The sequence below is a fragment of the Boleophthalmus pectinirostris genome, unplaced genomic scaffold (assembly GCF_026225935.1).
Source record: "Boleophthalmus pectinirostris isolate CB_2022bp ecotype Guang Dong unplaced genomic scaffold, ASM2622593v1 HiC_scaffold_22, whole genome shotgun sequence".
In the NCBI taxonomy this organism is placed as follows: domain Eukaryota; kingdom Metazoa; phylum Chordata; class Actinopteri; order Gobiiformes; family Gobiidae; genus Boleophthalmus; species Boleophthalmus pectinirostris.
This window is the reverse complement of record NW_026571190.1, coordinates 722,503-738,187: the sequence shown is the minus strand read 5'-3', so window position 1 is coordinate 738,187 and position 15,685 is coordinate 722,503. Positions and strand designations below refer to the sequence as shown.

The 15,685-nt window shown below is 41.6% G+C and overlaps 1 protein-coding gene across 1 annotated transcript in view; it reads right to left on the bottom strand.

Annotated features, from left to right (window-relative positions):
- The window catches only part of LOC110157756 (multidrug resistance-associated protein 1-like), a 49,090-nt gene extending 36,246 nt beyond the window's left edge, over positions 1-12,844 (bottom strand). Inside the window, 5 exon segments of the mRNA XM_055157956.1 lie at positions 3,531-3,611; positions 3,613-3,671; positions 6,089-6,215; positions 11,027-11,206; positions 12,803-12,844. Coding sequence (XP_055013931.1) covers positions 3,531-3,611; positions 3,613-3,671; positions 6,089-6,215; positions 11,027-11,206; positions 12,803-12,844 — 489 coding nt within the window.
- Positions 12,845-15,685: the final 2,841 nt, after the last annotated feature.

Below are 15,685 nucleotides of genomic sequence, written 5' to 3'. Positions count from 1 at the left end.
GTTTAGTCCTGGTTTAGACCTGGTTTAGACCTGGTTTAGACCTGGTTTGGAACTGGTTTAGTCCTAGTTTAGACCTGGTTTTAGTCCTGGTTTAGACCTGGTTTAGTCCTGGTTTAGTCCTAGTTTAGTCCTAGTTTAGACCTGGTTTAGACCTGGTTTAGTCCTAGTTTAGACCTGGTTTAGACCTGGTTTAGTCCTGGTTTAGACCTGGTTTAGTCCTAGTTTAGACCTGGTTTAGTTCTGGTTTCAGTTCTGGTTTTAGTCCTGGTTTAGTCCTGGTTTTAGTCCTGGTTTAGCCCAAAATGTGAAAACAGGAAAATACCGCCCTGTAATCCATTTATTTCAGCAAAGTAACTGTAATCCCGTTACCACTCACTGAAATAGTAACTGTAACTGAATACAGTTACTCATAATTTGTACTTTGATTATGTAACGCCGGTTCATGTAATCTGTTACTCCCGAACACTGTTCATGAAAAACTTCAATGGGTGGAGTGGTGGAAGTTTTTTTGTTTGTTTTTTGAGCCCAGTTTTTAACATCATATCAAGGGATTTTAAGCACCTAAGAAGAGAAGCATGTGCAGTTCAAAAGACACCAGTAAGAGACTCTTGGATGAAATCAAATCAAACTTTGTTTATAAAGCACTTTTCATACAAAAATGCAACACAAAGCGCTTAGCTGTTAAATGAAGTGATATGAGATGTTTGTTTTTTTCCTGTATCCATGGAGACCGAGAAAGCAGCTATCTATGCACCTCTAATGCTCAACAGGGGCTGTTAAATGGATTTACTTTTACTACATATGGCTTACTTTTACTACAACTACTGTTGCACTAGGTCAGGATGGCTGTGAAATATCATTTTTTTAATAATAACAGTATTATAACTAATCTTTTTACATTCTCATTGAAGGCATCAAAATCATGAATGAACTTTTTTGATCACTGCTTTGCATTTTTAATCCATGTATCATTCGTTCATTCGTTTTTCAATATAAAACCAAAAATAAGAAAACGAAAAAACAACAGTTTTCTTCGTTATTTGTCTCCAAAACCAAAATGAAAAAATGGATAACGATTCGTTTTTTCAGTTTTCGATTTTGTGTTTAAATGAAGAATGGAAAAAACGGATAACAGCCGTTTCCCGTTTACGTGACTTCCGTGACTGCGATGCCGAACTTTTGCACCGCATACGGACTGAACCGGGACTGATCCAGGTCCGAGACCAGAGCGGGACTGAGACCGGGACCAGACCGGGACCAGGGCGGACTCCGAGCCTCCACGGGGTCCGAGCCTCAGCTTCGAGCTCCGGCCCTGCCGTGGGCTCTGAGCCTCCGGTCTGGTCCCGGTCTGGTCCTGGTCTTGTCTCGGTTTCGGTCTCAGGCCCGCTCTGGTCCCGGTCTGGTCCCAGTCTCAGTAGCGCTTTGGTCCCGGTCTGGTCCCGGACCTGGTCCATTTGAACCAAAAGCTCTTAGTTCGATTCATTTTCGTTGGTGTGAAAGCGTCAGTCGGAGGCTTTGCACCACCTCGGAACCAGCCGTGGTTCTTGAGCGCGGAGGACCAGAGCCGCTCTGTCCCGGTCTCAGTCCTGCTCTGGTCTCGGTCTGGTCTCGGACCTGGATCCGTCCTGATTCAGTCCGTATGCGGTGAGACTGAGACCAGACCAAGACCAGAGCGGGCCTGAGACCGAGACCGAGACAAGACCAGGACCAGACCGGGACCAGACCAGGACGAGACCGGAGGCTCAGAGCCCACGGCAGGGCCGGAGCTCGAAGCTGAGGCTCGGACCCCGTGGAGGCTCGGAGTCCGCCCTGGTCCCGGTCTCAGTCCCGCTCTGGTCTCGGACCTGGATCAGTCCTGGTTCAGTCCGTATGCGGTGCAAAAGTCCGGCATCACAGTCACGAGAGTCACGTAAACGGAAAACGGCCGTTATCCGTTTTTTCCATTCTTCTTTTAAACACAAAATCGAAAACTGAAAAAAACGAATCATTATCCGTTTTTTCATTTTGGTTTTCGAGACAAATAACGAAGAAAACTGTTGTTTTTTCGTTTTCTTATTTTTGGTTTTATATTGAAAAACGAATGAACAAATGATACACGGATTATTTTTGACTTTTAACCCTGACATGGCCCAGCTGTGAAGTGGAGCCCATTTCAGAAGACTTCATCAAAAAGTTCACTGAGAAAAGGCCAGAAGTTTGCAGCACCATCAACAAACCAAAGAAGAAATACTTTGAAGAATGTTATAATAAATAGCTACACAGTTCCATACGTCTGGCTTCATATATTTGATGTCCTCAGTATGTAACAATACAGAACACTAGAAACACTGCAGGAGAAGGTGTGTCCAAACCAGGGCTACAAGATTAATTACAATCAAACTGAAATGTCAATTTTAATGGATTGGCAAATCACAACTGATATTTGTCCAGCTCATTCAGTCCTCGTCCAAACTTTTGACTGGAAAAGATGGAAGCGGACATGAAAACTTGTACCACAATGATACAAAACCTGTTCTACTAGTATAACTCATGTGAGCTGCACATCCAGCACATGGAGGGTGGTTTAAGGAGATACTAGTGACACAACAGTGCAGAACACGTCACATATGTGCTAACTACTCTGCCACACTTTCTGAGAATTCTCAAAGTACCGTATGATGGAGAGGCTCACCACACGTCTGAGAGGAGGCCCCAAACAAACACTGGACTCTTCACATGTTTCAGAGGTCAGAGCGGAATTACGGTAACAAGTATGCAAACAACAACTAGCATGCTAACTGCATACCAGCCTTACTTCCTATTTCGTGGTCTAATATTGAGCTGCTTTTACAATGTATCTATGTGGATCAGTGGAACTAGCCTGATTCATCAGCCAGTTTCACTTCATAGAAACCGTCTGACCTCACAGTGTTAGAATTTGTTTGCTCGATGGTAGGTGAGTACTTTTATCATTTAACCAATCAGTATTTAGTAGTCACATATGTAATACGCTGCTAACAGGGCTAACTGGTATATTCAACTTTTCTCAAATCCCGTAGGAAAAAGAACAATAACATCTTTCTCCTTGATGAAATTCACCAAACATTCTCTTTGTTCCGGCTTTAAATCCTCCATCTCGGGAATCAGGAAACACTGAATATATGACTCTTCACTGTGACTGATGGAACAGTGGAACACCATCATCTCATGCTTTTTATGTTACTCCAATAAACACTTCCTATTTTATGTTCTCCCAAACAACCAGGTTTTGATGGACAAAATAGTGAAAAAACAAAAAAACACCAGGATCTCCTAGAGCGGGTTAATACGAACAGTTTAAGACCAAAATGATGAGGCTCATAGCAGCAGTTACAGAGAGGGGGACAACAATCTTCCATTGTAAGTCAGTGGGTGCCAGAGTAAATATAGAAACTCAAAGAGCCGCATGTGAACTTCCTCTGCAGTGATTCTCCTTAACTACAATCCATTTATATATAAGGCCTATGAGCAGCGCCACTGTCGGCTGGACTTGGGACAGGTTTGAGTGTTACCTGGTGGATAATTTGCTCCACAGCTACCTTCAGAGGCACCACAGAGCAAAGAACCGTCAGCAGCCAGAACAAGAAGAGTAAGGATGGAGGAGCACACACCCTTCAGACGCTCCACTTGGATCACACACACACGGCCAGCACCTGTAAACAACAGCACCTGTCAGTCAGCACATCCGTCAAACATCATCACATCTGTCGTACACCACCTGTCACAGCACCTGTCAGTTATCACACAAGGTCATTCATCACTCATTCAATTGTCCATGTCCACCAGTGTCTCTTGTCAGACAGAAGCTAAACACACCCATTTATAACACAAAAATCCACATGGTCGGTTGAGCGTCTGTTTGAGGGCCAGATTAGGAGTCTGGTTGGGGGTGTGGTTGAGGGCCTGTTTGGGGACTTGGTTGGGGACCTGGTTGGGACCTGGTTGAGATTCAGTTTAGGGGCCTGGTTGGGGGCCTGGTTGAGATTCGGTTTAGGGGCCTGGTTGGGGGGTTGGTTGAGATTCAGTTTAGGGGCCTGGTTGGGGGGGGTTGGTTGAGATTCGCTTTAGGGGAATAATAGGGGGTGTGGTTGAAGATCTGTTTGGGGGCCTGGTTGGGGGTCTGGTTGGTGGGCTGGTAGAGAGTCCGTATGAAGGCCTATTTGGAGGCCAGTTTGGTGGACTAGTTCAGAGTCTGGTTGAAGGCCTGTCTGGGGGTCTGCTTGGTGGACTGGTTGAAGGCCTGTCTGGGGGCCTGTTTGGTGGACTGGTAGAGAGTCTGGTCGGGGGCCTGTTTTGGTGGACTGGTTGAGAGTCAGGATGAAGGCTTGTTTGGGGGCATGGTTGGGGGTCTACAGTCCCTGACAAAAGTCTTGTCGCTTATCCATTTTGTAGAAACAAATGTTTATAACCTGACTTTAAATTAATCGATTGGTTTTAGAAATGTCTCATATGAAGCTAAAACCCTCCCAAATTATGCTCCATATACTAAAATAAATTTGCTTCACTGAAGAAAGATTGATCATTTAATGAACACAGAAAGGTCAGATTTTGGCAAGACAAAAGTTTTGTCGCCTACAGAAAATTGAACAAATAATTTACTTCAAATACAAAAATATGTTGCATAACATCAGTGAATGAAGTAGTGGTGCTGTGAGATCCATATTTAATATCTTGTATGACTCCATGAGCTTGAAGGACACATCCATGCGGTTTAACAATGATTCATACAATTTGTTGATGAAGTCATCAGGAATAGCAAAGAAAGCGTCTTACATGCCTCCCAGAGTTCATCAAGATTCTTTGGTTTTGCCTTCCATGCTTCCTCTTTCATTCTACCCCAGACATGCTCAATGATGTTCATGTCTGGTGACTGGGCTGGCCAGTCCTGGAGCACCTTGATCTTCTTCACCTTGAGAAACTTTGATGTAGAGATAGAAGTATGTGATGGAGCACCATCCTGCTGCAAAATTTGACCCCTTTTTATGGTTGGGAATGTAAGAGGAGCTAATACTTCTTGATATTTTAGGATATTGATATTTACCTTCCACCCTGCAAATGTCTTGCACACCCCCATACTGGATGTAACCCCAGACCATGATTTTTCCACCACCAAACTTAACTGTTTTCTGGGTGAATCTTGGATCCATGCGGGCTCCAGTAGGTCTCCTGCAATATTTGCGGCGGCTGTGATGTAATTCAACTGAGGATTCATCTGAGAAATCCACCTTCTGCCACTTTTCCAGTGTCCATCCTTTTAACAGGCTGTGGGCCTTGGCAAATGCCACACGCTTTTTTAATTGCCTTTTGTTTAGTGCTGGTTTCTGTGCACTGATTCGACCATGGAGGCCATTTCGAGACAGAATTCTACAAACTGTTCAGGTTGACACAGGGACTTGAGGTGACCAGGCCTGGTGGAGTCTGCTGCAGTGGAAAAGGGGCCTTCGATTTTCGAATCAACAAACAGTCCTCCCAAGCAGTTGTCTTGCGGGGTCTGCTGGACCTGGACTTGTCAAAAACATCTCCAGTCATTTCAGATCTTTTTCTTATTCTTTGTACTTGACGCTGAGACACATTGAAGGTGTCACCACCTCAGCAGTGGATCTGGTCTTCAGCCTCTTGATAATTAACACTTTGGTCTCAGGGTGGATCTTAGGCATGTTGTCAGAGGTCAAGTTGCAGTTGATGTGAAGGTCTGGTGTGCTGGGGTTCTTTTTATACACATCCACTAATTGATTGATCAGTAACTGATCACAGGTGAGGCTGTAATCTAGGATTGGGTGCATCATATGACAAGGCGACAAAACTTTTGTCTTGCCAAAATCTGACCTTTCTGTGTTCATTAAATGATCAATCTTTCTTCAGTGAAGCAAATTTAGTTTAGTTTATTGAGCATAATTTGGGAGGGTTTTAGCTTTCATATGAGACATTTCTAAAACCAATCGATTAATTTAAAGTCAGGTTATAAGCTTTTGTTTCTACAAAATGGATAAGTGACAAGACTTTTGTCAGGGACTGTAGTCGAGTGTGCGGCTGAGAGTTTGGTTGGGGGCCAGAGTGGGAGGTTGGGTACTTACCAGTGAGATGATGTGGAGCAATGGGCCCAGTAGAAACACGACATTGTGGTGGGTCTCTTCTTTTACAGCATGGATGTAAAGGAGCTCCACCAAACAGCAGCACAGCAGGATGGCAACCACGGCCTGAAGACACCATCACATCAATTACCACGTGCACAGAGGACTCCCAGCTCGCTTAACACATGAATTTAAATGCCCTTTGCCCAAAAACCTGACAGACCAGTCCTTTTCCAGTCTACTGTAGGTCAAAGAACCCAATAGGTTTGAAGGGGAGGATACGAGATGTTCAGAAGCATCTAGTAATTAGGACAGCACAAATATATGCACTGAAGCTTTTGTAAGTTTCATTTTCATAAAGCAACATGTGCTCAGAGAGGCCAACATTTGTCCCCACTCCTGATCTAAAACAAGTGAGTACATGTCCAAACACATGTTTAATATTTGCCTGGCTGTTTCTTACCTTGTGCAGTTGAGTGCCTCCCCTAGTCTAGCACCTAGTGCCAGACTGCTGTTACATGCGACAGGTATCAAAGTACAGCTTCTCCAGACGTGATTCAAATCACAACACTTCAGTCATAGTTCCCTGGTTCATAGCACTTTGGTAAATCGATAACTGGACTGGGCCAGTTGTCCTGTGTTCCTGGTGCATGTAAATGTAGTGAGTGAGAAGAGCGTGCACTATCCTGCTCTTCGTCCAACTGTAAGCCAATTAGACTTAGTTTGCATCAAGTGTTATCTTTAAAAGTATTGAAAATTGGATAACAATTGATACTAAAAGTTGTATTAAACTGAATACATTGTGACCTTTCCTAAACAGTTTCACATTGAGTGTTATCAATGATGTAAGAGCACATGGAATAATAGAGTAATAGTATTATTTTGTGTTGAAACTTACAATATTTAGAGGTTTTAACATTGTCATCTATATCAAAATCGGTACAGAGAATATTCTTTAATATTGAAATCGAGATTCAAATTTTGGTATAGTGACATCATTACTCCAAATATATGCACATAAATCCTTCTAAACTACAGCTTTTGTACATTTGTAGAAATCCCTCTTTTCTGAACCTATTTTTAATTCCAGAGAAGGTGGAGGCCACAATCAGGTCAGGTGTGTTTTCAAAGAGGAGAAAAAGTATTATAACAATAGCTCTTTTGTAATACTTTGTTATAAAACAAAGAGAGATGGGATTAAGTCAAGTTTTAACTTTAAAGGGATTTATCTGGCTATTTTCTGACCTATATTATTTTTTTTCCTAAAAAAAAAAAAAAACAGACCTGGAATTGTGTTTGTTTCATTCACACATGTTTAACACACAAATCCTGCACATTTAGGCTGAGTTCTTCTCTCAACCAGAAAACACCCCATTCCACTTTGTGATGGAATTGCAAATCTTCACAAAACAAAAGGTCAAAAGTAACTGTCAACTTGAAAATTACATCACAAGGTGGAACAAAGCATTTTGAGCTCTGGGGTTGCACACAGTCTAATGATGTACCTTTATTCAAACATGTCAAATGAAACAAAACACAACTCCAGGTATGAATGAGGCAACAACATTCTAACAAGGCTTAAAGCTCACAAGATTTTTAAAATTTATTTTATATTTTTTGTTTTGCATAATATAGGACCTTTAACCATTTCAGATTTCCAGGCCTAATCTTAACCAAACACAAGGTCTACAGCAAGACATTCACAGACAAACTAGACAACAGGCAACTTATATACCAATGCTGTTTACGCCAGCCTATGTTCACAGTTTAGTTTTTTTTTTTTTTTTTTTTGTAATGACATATTTTAAACTGTTAATTAAATGAAACACAACCCACACACCAAAGTTCTTGTAGAGGTGCAAATGCAAGGAACAGCAAAATAAATTGAAAAAATGCATAGCACACTCAGGTGGCTGATGTCTAAAAGCTTTTTTAAATTACTTTAAATAATTTTTCTGGAAAAAAAAAAAAAAAAAAAAAAAAAAAGGCCTTTGTCAGATATTTTTTTTTATTTATTTTGTACTGTGGTCCAACGCAAGAAAAATATCTGATGAAGGCTTTTTTTTTTATTAATATATTTATTTTTTAATGCTGAAACGTTATTTAAAAATAATACAAACAAAAAAGCTTTTGGACATTGACCATCTGAGTGTGCTATGCATTTTTTCACTTTTATTAAACTGCTAATTACCATATGCAAGCAGAAGAGAGCAGAGAACATGCTAGATTAATATTAAGGTTAAGGTACACTTCACTGTCCCTTTAGGAAAATTTGTCCTCTGCATTTGACACTAGGATTGCCTTAGCTGGAGGATTTGACTTATGGTGCATGTTTTGGGTTGGTGAGGAAAACCAGAGAGGACTGAGGACGCCCACCCAGACACAGGGAGAACACTCAGACAGTGTGCCGCCTGGTTCGTTTCAAACAAGTGAAATCTGTGACTGAATGTTTTGCTTTGAACAGTTTGAAGTGAGCTTCATCACCTTTAATGATCTTTAAGAGACAATGAACTAAAGCAACAACTGATCCAAAGTGTAATTATGATATGATGTGAAAATGACTGAAAAATGGCAAGGGACATATGGCTGGAGGTGTAGGGTCTGAGTGGACTGTGGCTCCAGAGGAAACAGAATGCTCCAGCAGCTTGAGCCCAGACCTGTGCGCTCTGATGCTATTTTTAGCCTTCTCTTTAGCCTACACAGCACGTCTGCCATTGGAGGGATTGGAATGATGATGATGAGGCAATCTCCGGGACAATACAGGTCAACTCAAATATTTATTGTATTAAAGTACTCCTTTCTGTAAATGGAGTACTTTTGGATTCATTGGAGTCTCACCTTGTTTACTTAAGTCCTTTTTGAAAATGCTGCCCATGGTCTCATCAAAAATATTGAAAACCAGATACTAAACAATACTAAAACTAATATCAAGACTACTGTATATACTCATTTGAGCAGGACAGAAGTGAACCTTTCTTGAAGCTTTAGAATGATATTGAGCTGTATCAGAACAAGTGTCAGAGCACATAGACTAGTACACACACATGGACCAACATGAACCTACTGCACCACTGACCATCACACAGTTAAACATGGGAATAGAAAAGAAAGTACTACCACACAATGCTGTGTTTTATTATAATCATGTATTGGACTTTGTATTGAGTATTGAGTGTAAATATCATGACAACAGTCACCTCTAAACATGAGTAATTTCTTGATCCATGCAGAGTGCACAGTGTCCTCGTGCTCTCGCTGTGTCGCTCTACTGATCTGAAGAGTTGCGTTTGTGAAAGGGAAATTCCAAGCAGCACGTGGCTCATATGCACACGACCGTGCAGCATTCATGCAGGTAATTCTCTTTCATTCGAAAAATAATGAGCCTGTGAAAAGCCATTCCAAGATCTTTGGCTCAAGTCAAAGTCAAGTCTCAAATCACAAAGGGCAGGTCCTAAATCTGAACCTGAGTGAAGTATTTCTGAAGCATTAGCCCAGTGAGTCAAGTTGTAACATTTTATCCTCCTTTCTTCCAGTTCTGATTATTCATGTACTCTTTGACACCCCGTGTGAATGTATTTAGTGACAGAATACTAAATACTAGGGAACAATATTCAAATCTCTTGGTATGATACTTTCACAACATGCATCTCACTGTACAATATTTATTGCAATATTTTGTCAAAGCAAACAAAACTGTGAATACACTACTTTTTTCAGTTAAAATCTCTTGACAAGACTTAACCCAAAGAACAGAACAAAAAAAAAAAAAAACTTAGTCTGCACTGAAACAGAGCAAAGGATCATGGTCCATGTAGTTCCCTGTGTTATTTCAGCTACTACAGCACCGCTTCATTTGTAACTGCATATATGGTGATGGCCCATGATATTATTGTGAGACTTTTGACGGTACAATTTCACAATATTTTGATTATTGTTACATCCCTACTGAATATCCAACAATAAAATGTATTTTGTAATGTATTCTGACATAATCCACTCTGTAGTCCAAGTACTGTATTCTGAATACTTTTTCATCAAGCTGTATTAAAATATTGTATATGAACCTGCAATGTTGGAAAATGTGCGTTAAGATTGTGTTTTTGAACTGTTTATTGGTTTACTGCAGAAAAAGTGTGACGAGGGACAGGAGTTGAGAATTAGCTCCACACTTTTATACGTCACATCAGCTGCATGTTGTGCCTGTGACTATGTGTGACTACATTGTCCCTGTCCCGGGCTGGTCTAAACTTAAAAGTTGTATGGAGGATTTTTTTTTTTTTTTAGTTTCAAATTGTCATTGAAAGTTTAAAATACCATTACAGAGATGTAGCAGCCTTGTAATTATGATGACCAAAAAAAAAAAAGAATGAAAATCTATCAACTGTGGACAGGTTGAGGCCAGATAAACATCAGCCAATAGATAACGAGGCTCCCTCTTTATCTATTGGCCGTTAGGTTGTCAGTCAAACTAGCTACGTTTCTAGCATAACTGACTCGCCGGTGCGCAGGGATTATGTGGTCGCTTCCTCGCAATTCGCACAAAGTTTGTTGCGATGGAGGACGAGACTCCATGACCAGTTTGCTGCAAAAAAAAGTCTGTTTTTGAGGTCGCAGAAAGAAGAAGAGAAGAGGAAAATGAGCAAAGCCAAACTGAGGTGATTCTTGGAGATTCCTTCCAACGATGGCACACTGAAGTAGACGAAGGGTCTAAAAACTGACGCGTCGGTCGCTAAAATATTTCTAGACAGGTCACTTCAACAGTAATTCTGAACACACACTGGTGTGATTTCTACAGTAAAGAGGCGGGAGGAGGAGATGTTTCTGCTGAGGGAGCTGTGGAGGAGGAAGGTGGTGTCACTCATGCACAACATTTGAAAAAGGACTGTAGCTGTATTTCACTTCCTTAAAAATCCTCTATACAACCTTGAAGGACTCACAGTTTTCACGCAGCAGAGGGAGGACAGGGGTAACCGGGGACCAGGTGCTCGGAACTGCAGGTAGAGCAGGTAAAACGGAGAACAGGTCCACAGGTAAATGCATGGTGACCACACCAGGACGGTCTGCTGGAAGCACTGAGTCAGGTCAGGCCGCTCGGTGTACCACGTCAGGTTCCAATCCTGAAGTAGAGCACACAGTCACAAATCAAGTGGATGTGTTTTTATATTTCTGACTCAGTTTTGTGGCTCGTATCATAGACTGTATGTATAAATGTACACAGCTAACCTGCTATGTGGCACATTCCAAACAGGAAGTGAGCATTTGCGTGCTTCTGGCTTCATCAACTCCAGCTCCAATTCACTTTATATTGAAAAACTGTGGCCCCTCTCTCTGTACCTGCTGCTGTTAGGCTCCTCATTTTGGTCTTAAAATGTTCCTTTTAATCCACTCTACATGATCCTGGTGTTTTTATTTCACTATTTTGTCCGTAAATTACAATGTGATTATTAACAACAGACCAATCAGGCGCCTTCTACCCTGAGGTTTCTCTCTCTAGTGTTAGCTCTGCTTTGTTAGAGTGCCCTCATTGAACCCTCAAACCAGCGGTGCAGGCACAAAGGGGCGTTACCTTCAACAGCCTTGCTCCTGATTGGCTCCTTGATTTCCATAGTGCTCATGATCAGAATTACAAATAGGGAACTCTGCCCCAAATTTGTCCCTGTAAATGCAAGCCTCGATGAACTTTATTTGAATGGATGACTGGAGTGGGTGACGTCATGCTCCCTCCTTCCTTTTCTTTATACAGTCTGTGTGGAAGCCAAGAGCCAAGAGGTCAGTGCAAAATCTATAAGTGAATGATTCCCCACTAACCCAATTATTTCAGTGAATTTATTTCGAGAATAATGGTCCTGAACGAGGGTCCAGGGAGGCCGCTCGAAAATGTCACCCACTCAAAGATCTGCATACTAAGACGTGAATGAACAAGAGAGGAGCTCTTTACAATAAGGCAGAGCTATGTTTGGCATTTGTAAACATGAGTAATAGAATGATAATGAGCAAATACCTATGAACATTACAGTTTTATAAATAATACATTTATTTATGAAGTGTATTAAATAGTGTGTCATTAAATAAACAGTCAGTATGTCAATATCAACAGTAAATATGTTGTGTTAGCAGGTAATACCAACACAGAAGTGTAACACCACCTCTTTAAAATAAACACATATTACTGGGACAAAACAGAAACATCAACCAAATGAAAACATTTTATGAGTAAAAATTGCCAAATTTGACAATTTTTGGAGCATTCCAAACAGAAACATGAAAATAGCCAGGTTGAAATGTCTTGCTTCTTTTTGTAGACATATTAAATATGAACAAATATGCAGAGGGGATTTTGGATATCTAGATATTAGATATCAACAAATTCTTCTGTACATTTTGTCAAAATCTTGTTTAGTACAAGACTGTCAAGTTTGGTGTTTGTAAGTGTTAATGTTTCTGTTTCTGTGAGGGAAGAAAAATGGATTTGGAGAAATCAGCCTTTGAAATGACAGTGTTCCATAGAACTCCATAGAGGTAGGTGGACTGAAATAAATATTCAAACATATTTTGGTGCAGAGTGGACATTTTTGTTGTTTACACATGAAAGCTTGTGACTAAGAGATCAAACTGACCATAAAACTGAAAATTAAATAGAATTAAACATAGTGTCTCCCCTTAACACTGATTATTCTATTGAAAAAGCACCAGAGCGATGCTGTGCCACTTACCCAGAAGGGATCCAGCCCGCTGAGCCTGCACAGGGCCTCCATGTCTCTGCCCGTCTCTCTGTCTCTGGATGCTTCTCTGCTGTGAGCGTGGTCTCTGTCTCTGTCTCTCTGTCTCTGTCTCCTCCTACTCCTCTGCTGTGAGCGTGGTCTCTATCTCTGGGTGTCCGTACGCTGTGAGCGTGGTGGGCTTTGGTGCTTGTGTCTTGTGAGTGGACAGTATAGTGTTGGTACAGTCATTTAACACAGAGGTGAGAGCTGTGACATGCACAAACTGTCCCTCTGTCACACAGCACTGGGACATTCTATGGCCCTGTCAACATCCACTAGACACGCACACACCAGGCTCTCCTGCCTCCACCACCTGATCGTCTCCATGGAGATGACACTTTTGACATTAAAGCTTTACCTTGCATTTAGTAGATTATATGTTTTTGTTGTTTAAAGCTCCTGTATTACACAGAATAAACTCTTGTGAGCTATGGCCATGTTATGCTGTCAAAAACAGACCTGGAGTTATGTTTAGTTTCATTCACACACGTTTGTGTAACCCTTTATTATTAAACTGTTAAAATGCTCTTTTACACCTTCTGATGTCATGAAGTGGGAGTTTTCAACTACAGTTTAGTTCAGTAGAGATTGGCAATTCCACTGCTGAAATCATTCAAATGATTCTAGTGAAGAGAGTTTAAAAACATAGTGGAGCACTTCCTGCATTACCACGACATCACAAGGTGAAACAGCATGTTTTCTGTTTGAGAGAAAAACTAAATGTGCAGGTTTTGTGTGAATAAAACAAACACAACTTCAGCTCTGTTCATGATGAGGAAACTACATTAGAACATTGATCAGAAACAATGTGGACTGAACCATTTAAAAGAGTTGACCTGGTTTTTACAGTGGTCCAAAGTTCTTCCTCACTTATTTGATGTATTGTGAGTGTCTTAATTTGTAACCTTAATTAACAACCACAAAGAATTTCTAAGACCTTAATAAGAGCTCAATAATAACAACTAGCATACTAACATGCACTGATCTGAACGCTTTATAAGGAGGCTGCAGATGCAGACAGAGTTTGACCTGAAGAGCTGCTGATACAGCACAGCTCAGGTCAGGGCAGGTCAGCACTGGAAATGAAAAGGTGCTGGTGGAAAAAATGGAAAAAAAAAAAAAAATGGAATGCACAACAACAATAATAATAGCGGTAAGATGTGGCCCCTGTGTGAGGCCCCCATGTCAGGTGTCCAGACTGTGGCCCCTGTGTGAGGCCCCTGTGTGAGGCCCCTGTGTGAGGCCCCTGTGTGAGGCCCCTGTGTGAGGCGTCGCTGTCCATGGTGCTGAATGCCACTGGAATCTTGACTTTGGAATTACTGGATGATTTTTCATTGTGATGAAAACAAATCAAATAAAAATGTGAACATTATTAAAAGGCCAGAACAAGAATAATAAATAAATACTTACATACATACATACATACATACATACATACATACATACATACATACATACATAAATAAATAAAAGAGAGCTTTCCCTAGTCTGTGTCATGGTGTTTTTGAATTATAAAGTGTTTAAATGCCTAATGCTAGTTGCTGTTAATGTCACCATGACAACAAAACTCCACTTTGGTCTCTGAGAGCTGTGAAAAGTGCTTTTAAACTCATTATGGGGAATCATTTGGATGTTCAGACATGAGGAAGAACTTTGGACCCCTGCAGACTGTTTTAATGAACTTGTACTGAAGTTTTACTCCATAAAATGTTTTCATATGAAGTGATGCATTTGAAATGCATGTGAAATATTATATTCAAATACTAAATGATATCAGTACTAATAAATAAATAAAAATAAAAAAGGATCCATCTTTCATATGTGCAAAACATGCACCCCAAATCTGTGCACTTTTAGTCACGCTATTTAATATTTAATATTTTATATTTAATATTTTATATTTTATATTAGGCATAGACTGATCAAATATTCCTTTTGGCTACATTTAGAATGTGTTTACACATTTCCATGTTCTGTGACTGTATCTACTGCAGTTCTTATAGTTGTTGCGCTCCCAGCTGCAGTGGAAGAGCTGTCTGCCCCACTGCACTCACAGGATCACTACTGTGTGTACTCTGTGTACTCTGTGTACTGTGTGTACTGTGTGTGTAGCCTACTGTGTGCTACTGCAGGCTACAAACTCTTCCTGTTATGTTCTTTCCCCTCTCCTGCCTCTCTTCTTCTCTGTCCTCCCTCTCCCAAACCCCCTCCTCTCCTCATGTCTCTAACTCCCTCTCTCCTCCCACCCACCCCTCTCTCTTTCTCTCTCTTCTCTCTCTCATCCCTCCTTCTCTCACCCATCCCCTCTTTCTCTGTCCTCTCCCCCCCCCCCCCATCTCTCCTTCCCCTCTATCCCTCTATCCCTCTACCCCTCTTTCTCTCTTTCTCTCTTTTCTTCTTTCTCTCTCCTCCCCTCCTCTCCGCGCTGACAGTGTTTTATTGCCCCGTAGGCAGGAGCAGAGGCACGAGGAAGTTGGCGGTGGAGGATGTGAGCGCGGCGCAGTGCAGATAGAGCGCGCGCGGGAGAGGACAACCGAGAGAACGCACGCGGGGAAGCACGCGGGGACGCACGCGGGGACGCACGCAGGCCTCCTCCAGGACGCTTCCGTTCTGCAGGTAACGTTTTTTGGGGTTGGCGCACATGCACACGGTTGGCATGGCTCTGTGTGTGTGTGTGTGTGTGTGTGTGTGTGTGCGTGCTTGTGTGTGTGTGTGTGTGTGTGTGTGTGTGTGTGCGTGCGTGCTTGTGTGTGTGTGTGTGTGTGTGTGCGTGCTTGTGTGTGTGTGTGTGTGTGTGTGTGTGTGTGCGTGCTTGTGTGTGCGCGCGGGATTGTG